General features: G+C 41.2%; 1 protein-coding gene across 2 annotated transcripts; it reads left to right on the top strand.

Annotated features, from left to right (window-relative positions):
* The first annotated feature begins 8,832 nt into the window (after positions 1-8,832).
* LOC124272146 (C5a anaphylatoxin chemotactic receptor 1-like) lies at positions 8,833-22,383 on the top strand. 2 transcript variants are annotated; one of them, XM_046707291.1, is made up of 3 exons: positions 8,833-8,873; positions 13,733-15,113; positions 22,025-22,383. In XM_046707291.1, the coding sequence occupies exons 2-3, from the start codon at positions 13,735-13,737 to the stop codon at positions 22,089-22,091; spliced, it is 1,446 nt and encodes a 481-aa protein (XP_046563247.1). In that variant the 5' UTR covers positions 8,833-8,873; positions 13,733-13,734; the 3' UTR covers positions 22,092-22,383. The 2 variants fall into 2 exon arrangements, with proteins under 2 accessions (XP_046563247.1, XP_046563248.1); XM_046707292.1 differs by having other exon boundaries at positions 13,733-15,134.
* Positions 22,384-22,643: the final 260 nt, after the last annotated feature.

Genomic DNA, 22,643 nt, shown 5'->3' with positions numbered 1-22,643 from the left:
AAATTATGTACCTGTTACACTCCAGGAAACCGCTATGACCTCGGATCACACACCCATGTCAGTAAGAACTACGTTCCATAGCTTGATGTCTGGGAATATTTGAATAGTTGCTTTAACGCTAAGGTACTTACTAACGTAATTAATCTGAATTAATTATGTGTTCGATACAACTGTGGTTGTAAACTTTGAGGTTGTCATCGATCAAATCAAACTATCCCGACATAAATATTGAAAACTGTGCACAGTAACTGGAAGAAGTCAATTTAATTATAATGTTTTGAGCTCAACTAGAACTCGAGTAGTCCTTCGTCTTTGTTTTTTAAATGTGCATATCTATCCAGTAAGTAAAACCGACCATATTTTTCAATATTTTGTGCTGTCACTTTTAGTACAATTACTTATGCTGAATGTGTGCAGAGGTATTTTCAAATAGGTGGAATTCGGTGCGGAACTCGGGTCGGTGTGTTCAACTTCCTGTACTCGGAAAAGGAACGGTTAACCTCGCCAAAATTTGTGTTTTTATTGTGGCTTTAGGGGTATGCGATGCATTTATGTAGATTCAATGGCTGTTAACGACTTGGTTGTTTCAAGACAATATAACCTTACTCTGGAAGTCTGTGGGAAACTATGCTTTTGTGTAACTTAGTAATGTCTGTTCCAATACACTGGTATAATGGTTATCGCTACATACCTTCGGACACGCTCGTGAGACTCGATGGCTGCTTCATATGTAAATGTTGAACAATGACCCATAACTTCAAACTTATAACGTTCGAATCTTTTCACAATTAATGAATAGTAACAATTGCAGAATTAAATTAAAGAGGTATTTCAAGATTACTGTGTATAGAATGTGAACTAAAGTAGGATATGAATCCGAAAAGTGAGTTCAGAAAAAACGTTATTGGGTCCACCTTCAGACTATCTACGTCCCAACACCCCCACCACCACCCCCACCCCCCTCATCCCGTTAGTCGCCTCCCACGACCAACATGGGTTGCTGGAGATCAACTGTAACCCGGATCTTCAGAGGTCTGATTTCTGGTGACAACTGAAGCCTAATATTTACCTATGCATGTCGTAGTATGCGACTTGGTAGACCTGGGAACCCTACTGTCTGCTTGTCTCCGTATACCGACGACGTGCATATTTTCTTATGTATTGTAATCTGCCAACAACTGATTGTGAAACGTTAGGAGCTCATGTCAAAGTACTCTGTCCTGCTCGAACATCCACCATGCTCATTGAACGTAGCCGTTCCTGACATGAGTTGAGTTTAAAACAGAACAATATTCAGTCAGGTTTTATCATTGAAAAGCGGCACACTGGCACGTTTCACTGTAAATTTCCAATTTTACTCCGACCATGTTCACACCATGAGAAACGCTTGAAGGAAACTGGCGATTGCACGAAATTCATTACACGTCGTGAGTGGAATAATCATTTTCAAAATTCGTATAAGATTTTTACTGTTTGGTTCCCAAATAATATAATCCCAAAATGGAGTGTCCCCTACTTTAAAATACTATATGGACACTGGAACCAACGGAATAGGGCAGAGATATGAAATTTAAATAATTGTACCGAACTAATCAGCGGAACCGAATTAAATGTACGGAATTTCTACAAAGCATTTCCGTGTCTTCGCTACAGTTGCTAAAGTATCCAATAAAACATTCATAAGTACTTACTGACGCGAACTGATTAACTTCTCAAGTGCAGAGGAACGTGTATAGTCATAAACTGATATTACAGAAATATTGATTTTATCCAATTAACTCCGCTACACGACATTATTCATTCAGAGAGATAATTATACTTTCAGGTTAAAAATATGTAGATGAAATCAATTGATCTGGTTCAAACTCGGAATGGAAATACATTGATTCTAATTTATCCATGCGACACTAGTCCTATAACGTCGCGGATTAACAAACCATTAACATTTGAAATCCATTTGGAATATCAGAACTGCTTCCTTTAAATATGCCAGAAACCTATGAACGTGTGTTCAAATACCGTTTTGTTATGATATTGATATAGGTCTGTTAGCACCATACTCATGTTCGTTGGAATTACCAAAGTGCTAAACGTCCATGACTTGCATAACGTTACATGTAGGTATTATCCAACATCAAACAAATAGTGGTCTTTCTGCATTCCATGCTTGTCGTAAGAGGCGACTAACGGGATCAGGTGATCATGCTCTCTGACTTAGTTGGCACATGTCATCGTTTCCCAGTAGCGTAGATCTATGCTCGTGATGTTGATCACTGGATTGTCTGGTCCAGAATGGATTCTTTACACACCACCGCCATATAGCAATTCCACATCAACCTGGTATAACTGAAATACTGTTCAAAGCGGCGTTAAACAAAAATCACTCACTCCACCACCTTATTTACTTCAGTCACATATGACCGCCTCCGTGGTGTAGTGGTTAGAGCGTCCGCCCGGAGAGCGGAAGGTTGCGGGTTCGATTCCCGATCGCCTCATACCAAAAGACGTTAAAATATGCTACTTGTTGGTCCCCGCATGGCGCTCGGCATAAATGGGTACAACAAGGACTGGTCGGCTCGGAGTCAGTATAATGTGTCTGAGTGGGGTATTCATGCTTCACTGCGGCATGGTATTTCAGTGGGCTAGCACTATAAAACCAGCTTCAGTCTGGGCTAGTACAAGCAGCCGCACATACACATACACACGCATGCACGTCGTCATATGAGCGAAATATTCTCAAGCACGACGTTAAACCCAATTTCACCTCACCTTCAGTCACACCTCGCTCTCATCTAAATAATGAATGAAGAATTCTACAAATATCCTTTTTCTCCTGTTCCACAACAACATACTGAACTGGATGAGGACAATATTATTTGTGACTCCGAGCCGACCAGTCCTTGATGTACCCATTAATGCCGAGCGTCAGGCAGGGACCAACAAGTACCATATTTTAACGTCTTTTGGTATGACGCGGCCGGGGATCGAACCCGCGACCTTCCGCTCTCCGGGCGGACGCTCTAACCACTACACCACGGATGCAGTCATTTTTATATTACAGAAATAAGTAACTACAGTTGTTTGCTGCAAGGAGGCAGTTAGACATCGCGACGTCTTCACAGAGCGGCATTGGATTTAGACCAGCCAGACAACATGAGAGACACAAGAACCACACACCTGTACCTACACCTATCCGGGCCAACTAAGGACTAATGACGTCATTCGTTTATCAATTGGCACCAGTGACGTCATATTACAAGGGACATAATTCATACTGTGTTATTTTGGAAACGGTAAAAGTGAAAAATATTAATCGATATAATGCAAAGAAACTTTAGTTACTTGTGATATCCGTGCCGTTTTGGCTGTGAAACTACAAGATAAATACGTTTTATGTTGAAAAAGTCCAAGACACAGGTTTATTTCGTGTATACCTGTCCTTTAAAACTCACTGGGCAAGAACTGGACGATGGGTTGACAAGTTGTTCAAGTATTGGTTTGTCACGCAGAACACACAGGTTATATTCCCCACATGTGTCATGGCTCATGCCCCTTGCTTTATGCCCCTTGCTACCGGTGGAGTGTTCCCAAATCGGCGTATGAGGACTTTGTAGTTTGTTTGTTAACGCAGCACCCACTAATAATATGGTGGTGGTCTGTAAATAATCCATTCTGTCCAATCAGGGGTTGGTATCATGGTCATTGATCAAACGAATGCTAACCCGGATCCTCATGAAAGGCATATCACTGTTTGACGATGCGATAAGAAACATCCTATTTGCCAGTGGTTCCTGTAGGGAAATGATGAATACATGCATCCTTGTGATATTTGCCAATCCGCCCACCACGCTATGATCGCCACCGAATGTTTCCAACCGCCTCCGTGGTGTAGTGGTTAGAGCGTCCGCCCGGGGAGCGGAAGGTCGCGGGTTCGATCCCCGACCGCGTCATACCAAAAGACATTAAAATATGGTACTTGTTGGTCCCTGCCAGGCGCTCGGCATTAATGGGTACAACAAGGACTGGTCGGCTCGGAGTCAGTATAATGTGTCTGAGTGGGGTATTCATGCTTCACTGCGGCATGGTATCTCAGTGGACTAGCACTATGAAACCAGCTTAAGTCTGGGCTAGTACAAGCAGCCGCACATACACATACACATGCATGCACGTCGTCATATGAGCGAAATATTCTCAAGCACGACGTTAAACCAATTTTTCTCCTCACCTCACCCTAATGTTTCCGCAGCAGCTTAACAAGACAAGGAAGCATAAAGACTTCTGTTTCTAATCTTAGAACATTCGAAAGGAGTCTATGTTTATATGAATCTATATGTAAAGCATTTCAGTTATATGTTTGTATTTGAGATACATTTAGCATTTAGGTAGCAGAACATCAGTTAAAACCTATGTGTCGATGTTAAATGACCTACGAAAATACTTCAATCGTCATTCAGTATGAACTGGGCGTCACAAACGTTTGTGTGCAACATTAGTAAATGGAAGTGGGTGAGACTTTGTTCATATGATCCCAAACGTTAAGGTTAAATTATGAAACATGGTTCAAACTGTACGAAATTTCGGACTTTCGGATTCAAGTTAATAATAACATATTTTTGTATTTCTGCCCTGCATTTTTTTAAAGTTCTACTATCTTTCTTATAATGTTAGCTAAAGGCATATTGCGTATTTCATTGCCCGTGTATTGTCCCAAAGGAGAAGAGACCTTTTCAAAACAGAAATAATATAATTAGGTTGCTTATATAGATCTTGATTCCATACACATGTATGCTCAGAGCGCGACAGGGAGAGTGGAACGTACATGTCAGAGAAGCACAGGTGGAACATAAAGTGCTGACATTTGATTTGGTCCACTGGTGGTAAAGTCTTCAACTCAATTTGAAGAGCGTTCCAGAGTTGTGCCGATACTTAGAGAATGATCGACATCCGAAGGTTTTCAATTTTGTCCGCGGAATGACAAGATTGTGTTGCGAACATGATCTGAGTCTTCTCGCTGACCAATTCGCAAAGATAGTTTGGCGCTGTTCCGTTGACACAGTGGTAAGTAAGTGTCAAGACTTTGAACTGGAATCTCTCCTGGACTGGGAGCCAGTGAAGGGACTTTAGAATCGGTTTGATGTGGCAGTGTTTTGGTAATTTGATTACACTCCTGGCAGCTGTATTCTGGACCCTCTGGAGATGCTCCTGTAAGAAGGCTGTTGCTCCTGACATTGTTATAGAAGTAACCGGAGGCATTGCCATGCCAGTTTTAAAGTAACACTGCTTTGACAAAGTAAGTGAATATAGTTTTGTGTCGCTTTTAGCAATGTTCAAAGCAACACCAGCTTCACACCTTGTACATGGGGCAGTGTATGGCGTGGCATTTTAAGTTTGGAGGGTTAAGGATGTTCACTTGATACACATGATCTCACTTGATACATTAGTACATTCTGGGTAGAGGATGAACTTCTACTTTCCAGAGCAAACCAAATGCAGGGATTTGCGCTTTAAAAAACCACAACAAGGCTCCACCCGACCACATGTGAACTAAAACATTTCCGTATCCGGAGATTGTAGATCAGGCGGAGATCTTCCACCAAAGCATCAATTGGTATCAAGACTTCAAGGTAAAGGGCGAAAACCTGAAGATCTGACTGGTAGTCCCACGTCCTTCACTTCACTCACAGTACTTTACATATGTGAAGCCCATTTCGGGTGTCCTCGCCGTGATATTGCTGCAATATTGCTAAAAGCGGCGTAAAACCATACTCACTCACTCACAGTACTTGACATTCACTTAACTGGTTGAAACTTGAGTTGTCCACCTGAGAGGGTCCGGAAATACGTTGATATACGTCATTGTTGCGTTCGTTAACATTGCACGTGTGGAAAAATAATATTTAAATGATTAATTATGGTTGTATCATGATGGGAGAGTACAGTGACATGCTATATTCTTCCATTCCGTTTCATCCTAGTGCTTATTGTCGCCCCCATGCAGATCACTCAATTAACCCCTCTCGAAGTTACGCAACTTCCGGGTTACAATTGATCTTCAGCTATTAACGGGATCGGGTTGTCAGGCTCACGGACTTGGTTGACACATCTCATCGTATCCCAATTACGTAGATCGATGCTCATGTTGTTCACTGGATTGTCTGGTGCAGAGTCGATTATTTTCATAACTTCAGCTGAAATATTGCTGAATGCGGGGTTGAACAACACAGACAACCAGACAAACATAACCAATTATAAGGGAAATATGGTGAATTTGTTATCGTCTAATTCCAAGAACTCAAAGTTGTTTTGGATCCAAGTTAAAATCCTAACAACGGATAAATCAACTGATATATGCTGAAATATTGCTGAATGCGGGGCTGAACAACACAGACAACCAGACAAACATATGCAAGTGTTGATGACATTATGACTAGTTTAACCTTGTATTACTAGGACTGACTGACTGACTGAGTGTGGTTTTACGCCTCTTTTAGCAATATTCCAGCAACATCACGGCGGGGGACACCAGAAATGGGCTTCACACATTGTGCCCATGTGGGGATTTGAACCCGGGGCTTCGGCGTGACGAGCCAACGCTTTAACCATTAGGCTACCCCACCGCCCCTCTTTTATTAGATGACACACACATACACATACATAACCTTGTATTACTAGGACTGACTGACTGACTGAGTGTGGTTTTACGCCGCTTTTAGCAATATTCCAGCAACATCACGGCGGGGGACACCAGAAAATGGGCTTCACACATTGTACCCATGTGGGGATTCGAACCCGGGTCGCCGGCGTGACGAGCCAACGCTTTAACCACTAAGCTACCCCACCACCCCGTATTACTAGGATGGACATGACAACACATATTACCACTCGTTTACGTGTTGCATGTTGTTTTTGCCCGTCTTTCTTTTTATTCTTGGTTTTTTTCTCAGTATTATCCTATTCATAATAGTTTTAACAAACGACAAGGTCGGATTATGGTTCTGTTTTGCTCATGGAAAATGCAGAGTTGCAGAAATGTGAAATATTTACAATAAGGCCACTTCTATTGCGCAGAACTACACGCCATACGGGCATGCTCTAAGCGCATAGAACATAATGGACATTATCACCACCGATAACTCAAGCTGCCTTTGAGGCTGCCTTTGAGTCATGTTAGACTTATCCCATTAGGTACCCATGTTGCACTGGGTGAACAGAGGCAATTTGAACAAATCCCCTTGCCTTAGGTGAGACCACAGGGGGTTGTAACGCTAAAACTGCCATCAAGGTATGTACTGTCACTAACGGGGTCATATCACTACATAAGAGCAGGGATTTTGGCTCGTAATCAAGAAATCACGATTTTTCGAGCTTCCGAAGACCCTAGATCCCAAATTACTCCTTCGATTTTTGTGCTGTATGTCTTATTTTGTAGGTAAATCTATTGGCTTGAAATGTGTGCATACTTTAAATGGGAAAAATACAGTGAGCATTATTGAATTCGCCCTGAAACGAGCTTGGTATGTTGACCTCGTTACATCCCTTTCCTTTTATATAGTGAATCAGTGATAAGACCCCGTTAGTGACAGTACATACCTTGATGAAAGTTTTTAGCGTTACAAACCCCTGTGGGTGAGTCCTTATGTTTTGTTGTGGGGCAGGACAGAATTCCTGGAAAATCTCAATAGTTAAGCTTCCAAACACGGTCACCCATCCCAGGATTCAACTGATTTGTGACCTGAGCTCTATCAGTTTAAAAGATATCAAAAAGTAAATAGACACAATTCAAACATATCGTAACAAGTGTATTTCAGGTCAGTCTTGGTCATGCTAAGATGTTACCTAGAAGGTATAAATACACATTCTTTTACTCATATTGACATTACTTCTGTATCGGTTGTGTTTGAAGTCTAACAGTGAGTGATTTGGGTTTACGCCGCTTTTAGCAATATTCCAGTAGTATCACGGCGGGGGACACCAGGAATGGGCTTCATACATTGTACCCATGTGGGGAATCGAACTCGGGCCTTTGCCATGACGAGCGAACGCTTTAACCACTAGGCTACCAGTGACAGGATACTTGTCAGCTGCGCCCAGACGTTTTTCATGAAAAATCATAAAATTAATAACAGTGATCATTGTGCGTACGTGCTTCAACGGCCGTGATTAATCATATTGTGCGATAGAGGGTGTAGTGAGTATTTATCAAAACGCGGAAGGCCAAGGTTCGTGTCCAAATACTGTTGAAGTATGGTTAACCCCAATTCAAGTGTTCCCTGCCGTGATTTTGTTAAAAAAAACCTGTGAAGATCCGGGTTAAATTTGGTCTTTGAACAGCACCCCATGCTTGTCGTAAGAGGCTACTAGTGGGACCAGGTGGTCAGACTCGCTGACTTGGTTGACACATGTCATCGTACCCCAATGGTGTAGATCGATGCTCATGCTGTTGATCATTGGATTGTCTGGTCCAGACTCCATTACTTACAGACCGCCGACATATAGCTGGACCTTGCTGAGTGCGTCGTTAAACAACAGCAAAACAAAAACAAAACCAAAGAATTTGTTACCAGCGGCATAAACTCACATTCACTCATTCACTTTTATCTTAAGAGTGACTACCGATTGATGGGCTGATGACAGTCTTAAATATTGGTTGTGGTTAATTCACTTATACAGAATATGTTGACATGAAGCAGGTTAGTTGTGATATCCCCGATTTACTTCAGAACAGGCACATGGTGAAATATGTTTCATGAGATAATGCTGTAGGGAATGCGACGTCGTTTCCTGTCTACTCTCCTGGGCCAGCGAGCATTGTTCCGGTCCGATACAGACATTCTCCGAGTGACTATACAGTCAGTGTCCCCAGCCCAGCTAAGGTAAGCTCTTAATGTCACGTTGTATAATTAAGTTTTATGTGACCAGTACGGTTCGTTATTTGAACAAAATGAACCATTCATTGTTAACGGAATTTATTAATCTGAACATCTGAATGAATAAGGTTTTAATGTCACTTTAACCAAACATCACCAGAAATATGGAAATGTCTCCAGTATGTACCGATGTAGAGAAGCGAACCTGGACTATCGCGTTGATTGTCAAACGCTTTCGCCACTGTGCTTCGCCGCTAAGTACTAAAAACAGAAAACTCGTTCTTCCCTGTGAATATAATATGGTAAAGAAACGTTAAATAACATTTGATCTTGGGGGGGGAGAGATTTGCTTATTTTCAAATTCGATATTCTACAAACTCTGCACTAGGCATTTAGTTAGCGAATGTATCCCAGTCAAGCGAACATAAACTATACTAGCCACATAAAGAAACTATGCATTGTCAAAATATTATCCCAGTTGATAAGTACGATAACAATGTCAAAGGTACATATACACTTTAATGGAGGGATCATGAGACCATAACAAGTCGGGAGAATTTCAATTGAAAAGTCAATCACAATGACGTCACGAGTCCACAAGCGGGACAGGGGTCAAACGACCTTGTCACAAGCTCAATAACCGGTATGTCCACCATCGGCATTGAGAACAGCAGTGCATCGACGACGCATAGAGCCTATCAAACGTGCAAGGAAGGCTTGTGGGATGTCACGCCAGATACTCTCAAGTTCTGTTGCAAGGTCAAGGACGTTATCTGGCGGATGAGGAAGACGGCGTAGACGTCGATCCATCTCGTCCCAAACATGCTCTATCGGGCAGAGATCCGGTGAATTTGCAGGCCAAGGCAGTAAGTCAACGTTGTGGTGTTGCAAGAAATCCATAGCAACCCTTGCCGTATGAGGGCGGGCATTGTCCTGTTGGAATGTTAACCCAGGGCCATGACGTTGCAGAAAAGGAATTGCCACAGGTCGAAGAATCTGACCCCTGTAGCCCACACCAGTTAAGTTGCCCTGAACAATCACCAAAGGAGTTCTTTGGCGTGCTGTTATTCCACCCCAAATCATCACGGAACCGCCACCAAAGCGATTCCTCTCCAAGACACAGGCCTGTGCATAACGTTCTCCCAAGCGTCTATAGACACGTTGACGTTCATCACTATGGGAAATGTCAAACCCGGACTCATCTGTAAGAACAACATTTCTCCACCAAAACACGGGTCTCCGGACATGATTTCGGCACCACATTCGGCGAGCTTGTCGATGACGTTGTGTCAGGATAGACCGTATGGCGGGACGTCGTGGTCTGATCCCGTGATGACGTAAACGTTGTCGAACTGTGTTGGGGTGGTTACGACGAAGTCCTGGGATGGTTCGGGCAGTCATCACTGCAGTCTGAAACCTGTGGCGAAGATGGGTCACACTTATTGATCTGTCCTGTCTTGGCGTTGTTACTTAATTCGATCGATGACGTCATTTGTGTTCTGGTAGGGTCTCACCAGTGCAGAAATGGTGTTCCGGTTGCAGTGGAAATGTGCAGCCACTTGTCGTTGAGACATTCCCCGACGGACCATCCCAATGGCCTCATGACGTTGTGCAGACGTGAGCCTTGGCATGCTATGCGTTTCAATAGCCCTTTAATTTATTGAACGATCGCAAGGGCAGGGGTTGAGCTTTCCAAAGTGACAGTATTGTGTGGCATTCATTTGCTCTGTTTTTCTTTCCCGGAATGCACGTGCAACAACGTATTGTACGTCTCAAGGACGAACCCACTGACGTCACGGAACGTGGCACGTGCATGCATCTTGGATACATGTCACTAATCTCTGAGTTTAAATCCTTATGTGTCTACACGGGTTTGATAAATTTAGATTAAAATTTTTGTATGCACAGTTTCTTTATGTGCCTATAGTTTGGCATGAAATGCATGTGGACCCGGTTTTTTGTAAATATCTCTTCATCCAATGACGCTGTTACAGGTCATTGGCTCCCTCCCTCTGCAAGCATTCTGCGTTCTGCTGTTTATTTTGTTGACAGTTACATAGACAGATTCTTTAATACAAATGCATAAAATCGGTGATTTACAATGTGATTAGGTTGTCTGACAAAACATCCACTTGCACAGTTTGAGATCGATTGGGTCATTGGATGAAGAGATATTCACAAAAAACCGGGTCCACATGCATTTCATGCCAAACTATAGTATACATGATGATTGAATAATTTGTTTTGCAAAAGTATATAAGGCCAGACCGATTTTATTTCTTGTTTTACGGATCCGTCGGTCGTATTTTTAAGAAAACTTTAAAATTAATTTTTCCCGCTCAAAACTATAATCCTAATGTTAATGTGAAATACTCTTGAAATCAGTGTGAAACCTAAACTCACTAAACTTATTTTTAGTTGATATGAACAAACCAAAAGAGTTAACATGGAAACTTTTGTGGGTTTTTGCTTCGACTGGTGATTTAAAAAAGAAATTCCTCCTGCCTTTAGGTTGTGTGAGGACAAAAATCCGTAAAACAAGAAATAAAATGGTTTGGCCAAAGCAACTCTGGTAAATATACTCAACGTTAACCACACTGTCCTGTCTACCAGAAAACAGGATACACCAGTATTCCGATTAGTCATATATCAATTTGATTATGTTGCATCTGTTATAAGTCGACGAACATTTAACCGTTCATGAATGGTCGAGATACGGGCATTGTACGACAAAGATCAAAGGATGTTAAACTGGAAGTCAACTCATAAAATGATTGTCATATTATGCATGGTCAGTTTCTATATTATATACACGTCTTGGAAGGACACCAACATAATACACTTTGCGTGTACAATGACAATGGGAAATAATATCCACCTTGGTGAATATTTCGGAATTGGTGAATAGCAATAGTTGTATCCGGGTTAGAATTGGTCTTCAGCGACCCGTGAGTTTAGTTTTACGTCGCACTCAGCAATATTCCAGCTATATGGCGGCGGTCTGTAAATAATCGAGTCTGGACCAGACAATCCAGTGATCAACAGCATGAGCATCGATCTGCGCAATTTGGAACCGATGACATGTGTCAACCAAGCCAGCGAGTCTGACCACCCGATCCCGTTAGTCGCCTCTTACGACAAGCATGGGTAACTGAAGGCCAATATTTTCTCTTGTCGGAATGTAAGTTATTCCCTAAAGTCCCACAAAGAGCTGGGATCATATGTCTTTCAAATATATATACAAACGACAGGAACGACAGTTCCAATACAAAAGGTTCGTAGCGCTACGACACTCACATGCCTTTGATAAACTATAGAGTTACGACTGGTCGTAACGTTACGAACGCTTTGTGGATCGGGGCCCAGGTGAGCAGCTTAAGGTTTTGCCGTTTTCATAATTAATGGTTCTGCACAGGATACCGTCGCATGGCAAGAGTCCGACAACAAATAAAAACAACTTCCTTACCTTGTTTATGTGAGTTAGTGGCGGGGGATACCGGAACGCTTGACACGCCTGTCCTAAAGCACTGCACGGTTAGATAATCAGCAGATTACATGATAGATTCTCCATATATGACACTTTAAATATACGTCAAGGCAGTTCATCTGTCATAGTTTGTATTCTCGTACGTTTCAAGATATGTCAGCTTTTAGTAAGTTTAATAAACCCCCTGAAAATTCCTGGATCCGCCTATGCATGCAGGCACGCACGCAGCACGCACACACACACACACACACAACACACACACACAAACCATACCATATAAAGGCGACACAGCGTGCTAACAATAGTTGCCTAATATGGAAGACTGACTGACTGAGTTAGGTTTTACGCCACTTTTAGCAATATTCCAGCAACATCACGGCGGGGGATACCAGAAATGGGCTTCACACATTGTACCCATGTGGGGATTCGAACCCGGGTCTTCGGCGTGACGAGCCAACGCTTTAACCACTAGGCTACCCCACCGCCCCTCTAATATGGAAGAGATTCAGACAGATACCTATGATCTTTACAAAGCAAAAGCATTATTGGGACATGTCTCAGCCCATAATTACAGAATCCTGGCACGTATAAACTAACACTTAGTCCCTGAAAATAGATAATTTGGATAGAAAGAGATAAATTTATTTAAAGTGAAAGTGAGCCCTTGTGAGTTCCGGGATTCAGAAAAAGGGGCATCTAGACATCTTGGGATCAGCAGATCTTGACTCATTGACGATTTACAATAAATCCCGCCTAGGCGATCTTAGTGTTACGACTATCGTAAGCCAAAGTATGGGAGGGCTAAAATCCCTTTGAGGAACGGGACTCACTCACTCGGCATATCAAATACTCGTTTAGCCACAAATCAATAAAATTCATGTTGACATTCCAGGGTCCCGATCAACGAAACCTTCGTAGCGTTACGACATTTATAAATCTATGATAAACTATAGAGTTACGACAGGTCGTAATGATACGAATCCTTTGAGGAACGGGACCCACTCACTCAGCGTATCAAATACTCGTTTTAGCCACAATGTCATGTAGACATTCCAGGGTCTCGATCCACGAAATGTTCGTAGCGTTACGACATTCATAAGTCTATGATTAACTTATAGAGTTACGACAGGTAATAATGCTACGAACCCTTTGTGGATCGGAACGAAGGATCCCGCTTCACAAAGCGATCGTACAACTACATTGTGATCAATTCTACGGTTACATATAGATTTACGAAATGCGTAGCGGCACGAACGGAAAACAACGATTTTATGGCGAATGATATATGATATTAATCGTAAGAGAAATGAGTATTTCATACAATACACTAGATAATCGGAGGCAATTATATGTGAATCACGTATTATTTTCTATTCAGATATGATTTCTTCATCATCTAGTGGATCTTCTACAGATCTATTGCATTCAACGCTACCGTACACACCGCTAGCATCTACAGCTCCTCTAACAACTGATATCACGTCTACAGGTCTACCGTCAACTGCCCTCCTGTCAACAGCTCTACCGTCTACTAATGCGACAACAAATGGCGTTTCCCATTCTGACACAACCATATTCATTTTGCCGAAGAAATACGTTGACTTTCTCAACGAGGACACAGCTCTGAAGCTTGTTGTTCCAATCATTTTTGTCGCCATCATGATGCTTATCGGCGTCCTCGGCAACGTCCTTGTCATCTACGTATATGGCTGTCGATGGCACCGCGCCACAACCAAGATCTTCGTTACGACACTTGCCGTCCTTGACCTTGTTAACTGTATCATCACCATGCCGACAGAAATAGTTATCCTGCGGAACTTCTATTACCTTGATATGCCTGTATATTGCCAGCTTTCCCGTTTCTCCACATTCTGGATGAACAACAATTCAGCCATAGTTCTACTCATCATTTCCATTGATCGCTTCATCAAAATTTGTAAGCCAAACAAGAACTCCTTTTCATACAAAGGGGCAAAGATGGCGTGTGGAGTTGCAGTGCTCATTGGACTAGCGGTATCGTGGCCAGCTTTGGTAATCTATGGCAAACAGATTGTCTTCTTTCAAACGAAAAGAGGCTATATGAAATTTGTAATGTGCAATGTGGCTGACTCGGTGAAAGATAAGTGGTATGCAGAAGGCTATTACATATACCTCTGGGTTGGCTTCATCGCTACAGCAATGGTCATGATAGTGCTGTATACACTCATTGGGGTGCGGATCTGGATGAGGAAATTCAGGATGGACAAGAGAACCGAGTCTGTGAGAACCATGTCGTTCCAATTCAGCACAGCTGAAGGCCGCAAGATCTATAAAGGATCCGCGGAGAAGAGATCGGAGAATGCACCCAAAAGAGCTTCAGAAGATTCCAGTGGTGAAGAAATGCCAGATGACGTTTTCAGGAGCAATGACAGCTCCAGCGATACCGTACCACAGCCGCGTAGGAATCGGCTTGCAACACTTGCTTCTATAAAGTTCACTAAACAAGGAATTCAAGCTGGGAGGGCAACTCTGATGTTGGCTATCATTACAGCGGTGTACGTTATCAGCTTTTTACCGTTCCTGGTAATCACCATGATTCGGACAGTTGTAGGAGATACCTGGTATCAGAATCTTTCCGATGGACAGAAGGTCGCGGTCAACTTGTTTCTGAGATCCTACCTCGTCAGCAACACCGTAAACCCCATCATCTACGGCTTCTGCAACATCCAGTTCCGACGGGAGTGTGTTCGTCTTTGCAGAAGGATGGCATGTCGCAAAAAGTGAGGCACCCTTGATGCATGGTGAGGTTTTCTTAAGAGCAGCGACCTCAGTAAGGGAGTAAGTGAGATTACTTTAACACCCGTTTGAACAGATTCAAATATATACAGTATATAATCTTTATGTGGGCAAAGTCCAACGTGTCTAGCACATGTACCTGCCGAAAGCCTCCCGTCCGAAACTATAAATTCGTTTGCTCATACTGTCTGTTGCTGTCGTTAAATTTAATGTTCCCTTTAACTACATGATGTCATGTGTAAATGTGATCAAACTTAATATGATGTACATATGATGAGGTATACATTTTAGTTTAGTTAAAAACAAGTTAATTTTTAAACGTGTGTTGACGCTCAGTTACAATGGTAAACATTGATTCATGACACTTCAGTACCTCGTTTAACACTGAGCGAGTGAGTGAGAATGGTTTTACGCCGCTTTTAGCAATATTCCAGCAATATCACGGCGGGGGACACCAGAAATGGGCTTCACATGTTGTACCCATGTGGGGAATCGAACCCGGGTCTTAGGCGTGACGAGCGAACGCGTTAACCATTTGGCTACCCCCGCCTCGTTTAACAGCGTAATCATGTGGGAGTAAATATGTCGTAAAGATATGTTTTTGTCAAACTAAGGATCAAAATCACGACCAAGCGCCTTAATATACGCTTACATATATATACCAACTAACTGGTAACGTGCTCCAGCAGTTTCGTCTTACTCCACTTTTAGTTTTATGACGGCATGTGAACTAGATGTTGGAGAAAATCTAGAAATGATCCCAATTTTACACGTTTTGAACTTTTGGAAACCTGCGAGCACGGGAATTATGTTGACCAACTGAATCAGAACGAATCTTGTGTCTAGCGCGCGTAAGGGACGCAACTCTTCGCGGCGATTGAAACAACTGGTTTGCTTCGCAGATTGGGCTATGAATTCAGATTCTGACGGGGAATATACAGCCGACTGGTCGGCTCCTGATGATTTTGAGGAAACTTCTACTCATGCCGAATTTGCTGAGAAATATAAAGCTATGTTGGCTAAACGTCCAAAACGAAAACATGATGACGATGTTCAGACAAATTTTACAGAATAAAATCTGAAGCCCATTGTTATTTTTTCCTCGGTAGACTCTAGTGTCAGTTTGAAATCCGTCACTCCCGTTGCACTAACTAAGGACATTCAAAAACATATTGGTGATATACATAGCCTAAAGAGGCTAGATAAAGGTGACATTGTGTTACACTGCAGATCGGCTGAGCAGTCCAAAACGGCTCCCTCATTGACGCGAATTTGTGGGAAACAAATCAAAGCTTATGTCCCCAAAAGTTTGCGAGAATCAAAAGGTGTTATTTACAATATAGATCTGGATATTTCTGAAGATGAAATAGTTGAGCAGTTGAAATCCTTCAAAGTGACTGATGCTAAACGTTTAACCAGAGGTAAGGAAAAACAGCAGACATTATCAGTTCTGTTAACTTTTGCAAGTACCACACTCCCAGAGCATGTATACATGTACTATCAGTCTTTCAAGGTAAGAACGTATGTACCACCAGCCCTTAGGTGTTATAAATGCCAGCGTTTCGGTTATACAACAAACAATTGTAAAAGTACAGTTCAGGTTTGTGCTCGCTGCAGTGGGGATCATGCTTATGATGCCTGTCTTTCTAAAGATACCTTGAAATGTTCCAGTTGTGGAGGAAATCACAGCGCAGCATATAGAGGTTGTAATAAATACAAGGAAGCGGTTGAAATCCAACGTGTAAAAGTTGAAAACAAAGTTTCTTATAAAGAAGCCGTACAAATGGTCAAAGTAAACAATCCTATGTCTATGTCCTTTGCAAATGCTGTCAAACTCCGTCCTAAACAGCCAGTTGTTCCATCTCCTCCGCAAGTTGCAATAAGTCGACCTTCAGTCAAGGTCACTCATGGTTCAAATAGTTATTGTTCAACTCAATGTTCATGTCAGTGTTCTATTCATGGCGATAGATCACTGGATCAATCACAGTCTACTCGTCCACCAAGCGAAAGCAGCACATCCCGAGTTGATAACTCCACTGAAAATCTTGTTGCATTCTTACTAGAGGTTATCACAGTCTGTTTTGGTGCTCCAAACCGTGATGACAAAATTTGTCGTATTATGTCCGCTGCAAAGTCTCATCTCCACATTGATATATCTCAAGGTATCTTCCGTTCTTTTTCCAAAATTAATGGTTATGTTAGCATGCGAAAAGATCGCATTGAATATGACCCTACGACCAGAAATCCTAAACGTGGCGGTTGTGCTATTTTTGTCAAATCAAGATTTAACCTATAATAGTCATACTTGCCGAAACTTAATTTTGAGGCAAATGCGGTGGAAATTGTCTCAGACGAGAAACAATTCCTAACCATTGTTAATATATACAGCAATGGTTCGCCATCACTAGATGATTATAAAATGCTGACAAATTCTGTAGATACACCAGTTTTGATATGTGGTGATTTCAATAGTCATAATGCACTGTGGGGGAGCAGGCATACAAATCATGCTGGTCAAGTTGTAGAAAATGTTTTGGATGACACAGGTTTAATATTGCTAAACTCTGGCCAAATGACACGTATAAATATCGGTAACTTTACATTCTCAGCATTGGATCTTACCCTTGTTTCGCCGATTTTATCACACAAATGCCAATGGGGTGTTTATCAACACGACAGTCTGGGGAGTGATCACTTTCCAGTTTTCACTGAAATATCGTTTGCACCTCTTCGAACACCTGCACATGGACTTTCTAGATGGAGATTTAAATCTGCAAATTGGCATAAATTTGTTGAACTTTGTTCAAATGAAATAACGTGTGATCTGCTTACAGATGACATTGAAAGTTCAACTTGTAATCCAACTTTATCTCTGACTAAAATCTCATTTTTACATTGTATTGTCTTCTTTAATTGGAATATTTTAGCTTTGTTCGCTAGTTTTATATTCATATCTGTGATTATCTAGTATTTTTACTGTCCTTCGTCGGCAGGTTTTTATAATATCTATATATATTCTATTTCAACGTCAAATGTTCTCGTCACGATATGGCTGAAATATTGCCGATGTGACGTTAAATAATAACTCACTCACTCACTCTGACTAAAATCTCAGAAAAAGCTATTGGTAAAACTTCCGGAAAGCCAACTACTCGAAATTCTCAGTATTGGTGGAATAACGATTGTGACAAAGCCCATAAAGCTCGACAAAAGGCCTATAACAGACTTCGCAGGACATCCTTACCGGTTGATTTAGAAGACTTTCGGAAAAACGGGCTGAATTCCAACGTCTTGTACGATCATTAAAACGCAGCAGTTGGCGTTCTTACATATCTACAATAAACAGGCGTACTTCCTTGTCTTCAATTTGGGCCAAGGTAAAAAGGATTAGTGGGAACCGTAGTAGATCCCCTATTCCTGTTTTGGATCAAAGGGCTATTTCTCGTGAAGAGAAAGCAAATCTTTTAGCAGATCAGTTTGAGGCTGTTAGCAGCTATGAAAACTTTTCAACAAAATTTAAAAACGAAATCACAAATTTGGAGAATGAGATTATTCCTATAATTTCAGATTCTTTATTACAACCTTTTTCTGAATCTGATTTATCCTTCCACCTGGGAGAATTAAAATTGGCAATATCAAAAGGCAAGAATACATCTCCTGGTGCCGATGAATTGTGTTACGAGCACTTTAAACATATGCCAGATTCAGCTCTAGAAGTCATACTTAATATCATAAATCAAAGCTGGATATCTGGGAAGTTAATACCCAAAGCTGGAGACACGCTATTGTTATCCCTGTTCCCAAACCTGGTAACGATCCATCTCGCCCTGTTTCATACAGACCAATAGCCTTAACGTCTAACCTGTGTAAAATCAAGGAAAGGTTGGTCACAAATCGTTTGAGTTTCTACTTAGAATCAAATGAATTATTAACGAGGCTACAGTGTGGGTTTAGGAAAACTCGTTCTTGCATAGATCATCTAGTTCGACTACAAAATGAAGCACAAAAGAACTAGGAAACCAAGAGTATATGCTGTGTGTATTTTTAGACATTGAAAAGGCATATGATATGTTATGGAGAAGTGGACTTTTATTTAAACTGCAAAGTTTGGGGGTAGGGGACGTATGCTACAGTGGATAAAGTCCTTCCTAACTGATCGAACCATACAAGTTCGTATTGGGCAAGACGTGTCTGACATGCGAATTATTGTAAATGGCACTCCACAGGGCAGTGTTATAAGCCCTTTGCTCTTTAATATAATGATCAATGATTTCTTTTCTTAACTTCCTTTAAACATTGATGCATCACAATTTGCAGATGACTGTGCTTGCTGGGGACGTTTTGGAAACATTGAGTTTTTTCATAAATCTATCCAATTAGCTCTAAATTCTATAGATCTTTGGTGTTCAAAGTGGGGGTTCAAGGTTTCAACTTCTAAATCAGTTGCTATGTTCTGAAGCTACACATTGGTGGTCAGGACATAAAATTTGTTATTGAATTTAAATTTTTGGGTGTAATCTTTGATCAAAAACTCACTTGGTCAAACCACATCAACTACATTTCATCAATATGTACTAAAGTTCTCAATTTACTGAAAAGCGTGTCTGCCACAAAGTGGGGTGCTGATAAATCATCCTTGCTTCTTTTGTACAAAGCACTAATTTTGTCTAGATTAGAATATGGCTGTCAAGTTTTCATGAATGCTGCAAAATGTCATTTGGCTAAACTTGATGGTGCTTTTCCAACTACTCCAGTTTCTGCCCTGCAGGAGGAATGCTCAGAATGGAATGGAATATCATCGTCTTAAAGTTGCCCTTAAGTACTATTTATCTTTAAAAGCTCCATCTAGGTATCAACCAGCAACTGGTATATTGTGTGAGTGTGTGGAATATGTCATGTGTGATTGAAATCATGGAAAACCACCGTTTGGATTGCTTGTACAACAATTTGCATTTCAGTACAAGTTGAACAATATTCTGTTGAATGCTGCTCGATCTCTCCGTAAAACGGTTCCATGGACTTTAACACAACCTTCGATTTCACAGGATTTATCGGAGTTTGTAAACAAACAAATGTCACCAAGTGTTATTTAAATCCTAACCCAAGATTACATGCACACCAAATATAGCATTTTATATTCCCGATATTGGTTTATCCAAAAGATTTAGATTGACTGATCATCTGTCTGTATTTGCAGCAGAACTGACAGCCATACTTCAAGCTTTAAAATGGGTAAAAGATAATGAACACGAAGCAATAATTTTTACTGATTCGTTGTCAGCTGTACAAGCAATTCAATCAGGTGTACAAGGTTCACGCAGTGACATACTATACGACATATTGTATCTTGATACTGTTTTAAACTCCATGTACATCAGCTGTGATATTGTTTGGATTCCTGCACATGTTGGTGTAGCTGGAAACGAAGTAGTTGGTAAACTTGCTAAGATGGCTTGCAACAGACCACAGCCAGATATTCATTCAATTAAGCCCATTCCAAGAGAATACTGGTTTGTCATTTCATCTTCAATAACTGCATCTTAGCAAAATAAATGGGATACTGAAACTACAGGTAGACACATGTACTCTACTTGTCCTGTAGTAAACAAACATTTAAAATTCGTCGGCGTTGTCGCAGAGATGAAGTTGTTTTAACTCGTCTCAGGCTGGGACATTGTGGATTAAAGGCATATAGAAGTATTTTAGATAAAGACCTATCCCCTCTGTGTGAAAGCTGTAACTTACACTGCCCAGGAACAGTTCAGCACTACCTCATTGAATGTCCAGCTCATGAAAACTCACGTAAGGCTCTTAAAGAAACTGTGCTTAACAAAACCCAAAATACTTGAACGCAATACTTGGCGATAATTTAATGTAGGGTTGCATACAAAGAGCTGTTTTAGTCTTCCTCGTTAAAACGGGTCAGTACGACGTAATTTAATTGAACAAATATATAACAGTTTGTTAAGTGTTGGGCGTATATAGGCCTTTTAAGGCCCAAGGTCGCCCTAAAACCTTATCTATCTACCTACCTACCTGAAACGACTGGGCTTCTTGTGGTCGCCTCTTTGCGGATGTGGTTCACCAATAACACTGATCGACACGAACGAATCACTCCAGAAAATTAATCCTTTACGTCTTGTAATGATAACTGAGTGCTTTGGGTTGTCCCAGTAATATCGATTTACTCGGGACATGCAGAAACAGATCAACCAAAGCCCTCAGAGCCATATGAACACCCAATACGATCTACTTTGTCCGTTATATTTAATTATGACACCTTTCTAGCCATTTCCGTAAAACTTATAACACTGGTTACGTTACTTATTTGATCTGATTTTCTTCCTACACTCACGTGCGATTCACTGGATGTGAAAAAGCAGAATCATATTTGCAATCTAACGGACAAAACGAAATCTTATATTACGAATACTGGAAATGATCATTAGCATTATTGTTAATTATTTTATTATTAGGTGGGTATTTATATAGCGCTATAGTCCATCACATGTGCATGCATGTACACAGCGCTAATAGTCATAACTAACGTCGCATATTGCGATTATAGTTTGTGGTTGAATACTCCGCAGGGAGCTGAGAATGAAAATTGATTACACACCGAATCGTAATAATGTAACGCGACTGAAGTAGAATGGCGCACACAAATGGAATTATTATCATTATTTTCTGCTATTATTTGTACTAGGGCTACTGTATTCGTATGGAATGGATGGAATATCCTTCAGTCCGATCAATAGCGTCCGCTACGTTACGACCTGTCGTAACTCTATAGTTCATTTTAGACTTACGGATGTCGTAGTTATACGAACGTTTTGTCAACCGGGACCCTGAATGTTATCAAAAATGTTGAAAACTGTTTGGTGTTTGGTTGCAGAAATCATCGAGGTGACGGCAGTTACTCAAGTACATTCGCTGCTTCTTGGACACGACCCAACTCCTAGATGACCGAGGCGAGGCCTACGGAAGTAGCCACTCATCTGATTATATCGTGACAAATCCCGCCCAGTATAGTCACTGTATCATTATAGTGTCAATCTGGGAACTGTGGTGTACATGCGTAAACAAGTGCGATAGTATTAATCACATCCTTGTCAGGACTGCAAGTCTACACTTGAGGTCAAGAGAACTTAAAATGTAAAAGGGAATACACATTTATTTGTGTTTCATAAATTATACCGATTTCCAAAAACGAACCATACAATTATATTGCAAAAACATGTGCAAACCCTAAGTTCATCTTGGTACTAAATGTGTGCTTGTGGTTCCCCACATTTCATTTTCTACAACAGACTAAGTTTACATTGTCGCAAGAAGACTGACAGCAAGTGTCCAATGTGGTTTGTAAGGACACCTCTATAAACAGAACTCGCAGTGGGTGAGAGGCACTGACCAATACTGACACACCATGACCTGCTGTAACAAAAGAATGTCATTATGTTGTTGTTTTTACTGATTCCCATTTCCCACCTGCCCTGAATTTTCATTCCGAAGTG

The sequence above is a fragment of the Haliotis rubra genome, unplaced genomic scaffold, assembly GCF_003918875.1.
Source record: "Haliotis rubra isolate DU_JTF1 unplaced genomic scaffold, ASM391887v1 Scf167, whole genome shotgun sequence".
Classification (NCBI taxonomy): Eukaryota; Metazoa; Mollusca; class Gastropoda; order Lepetellida; family Haliotidae; genus Haliotis; species Haliotis rubra.
This window is presented reverse-complemented; position numbering and strand designations above follow the sequence as displayed.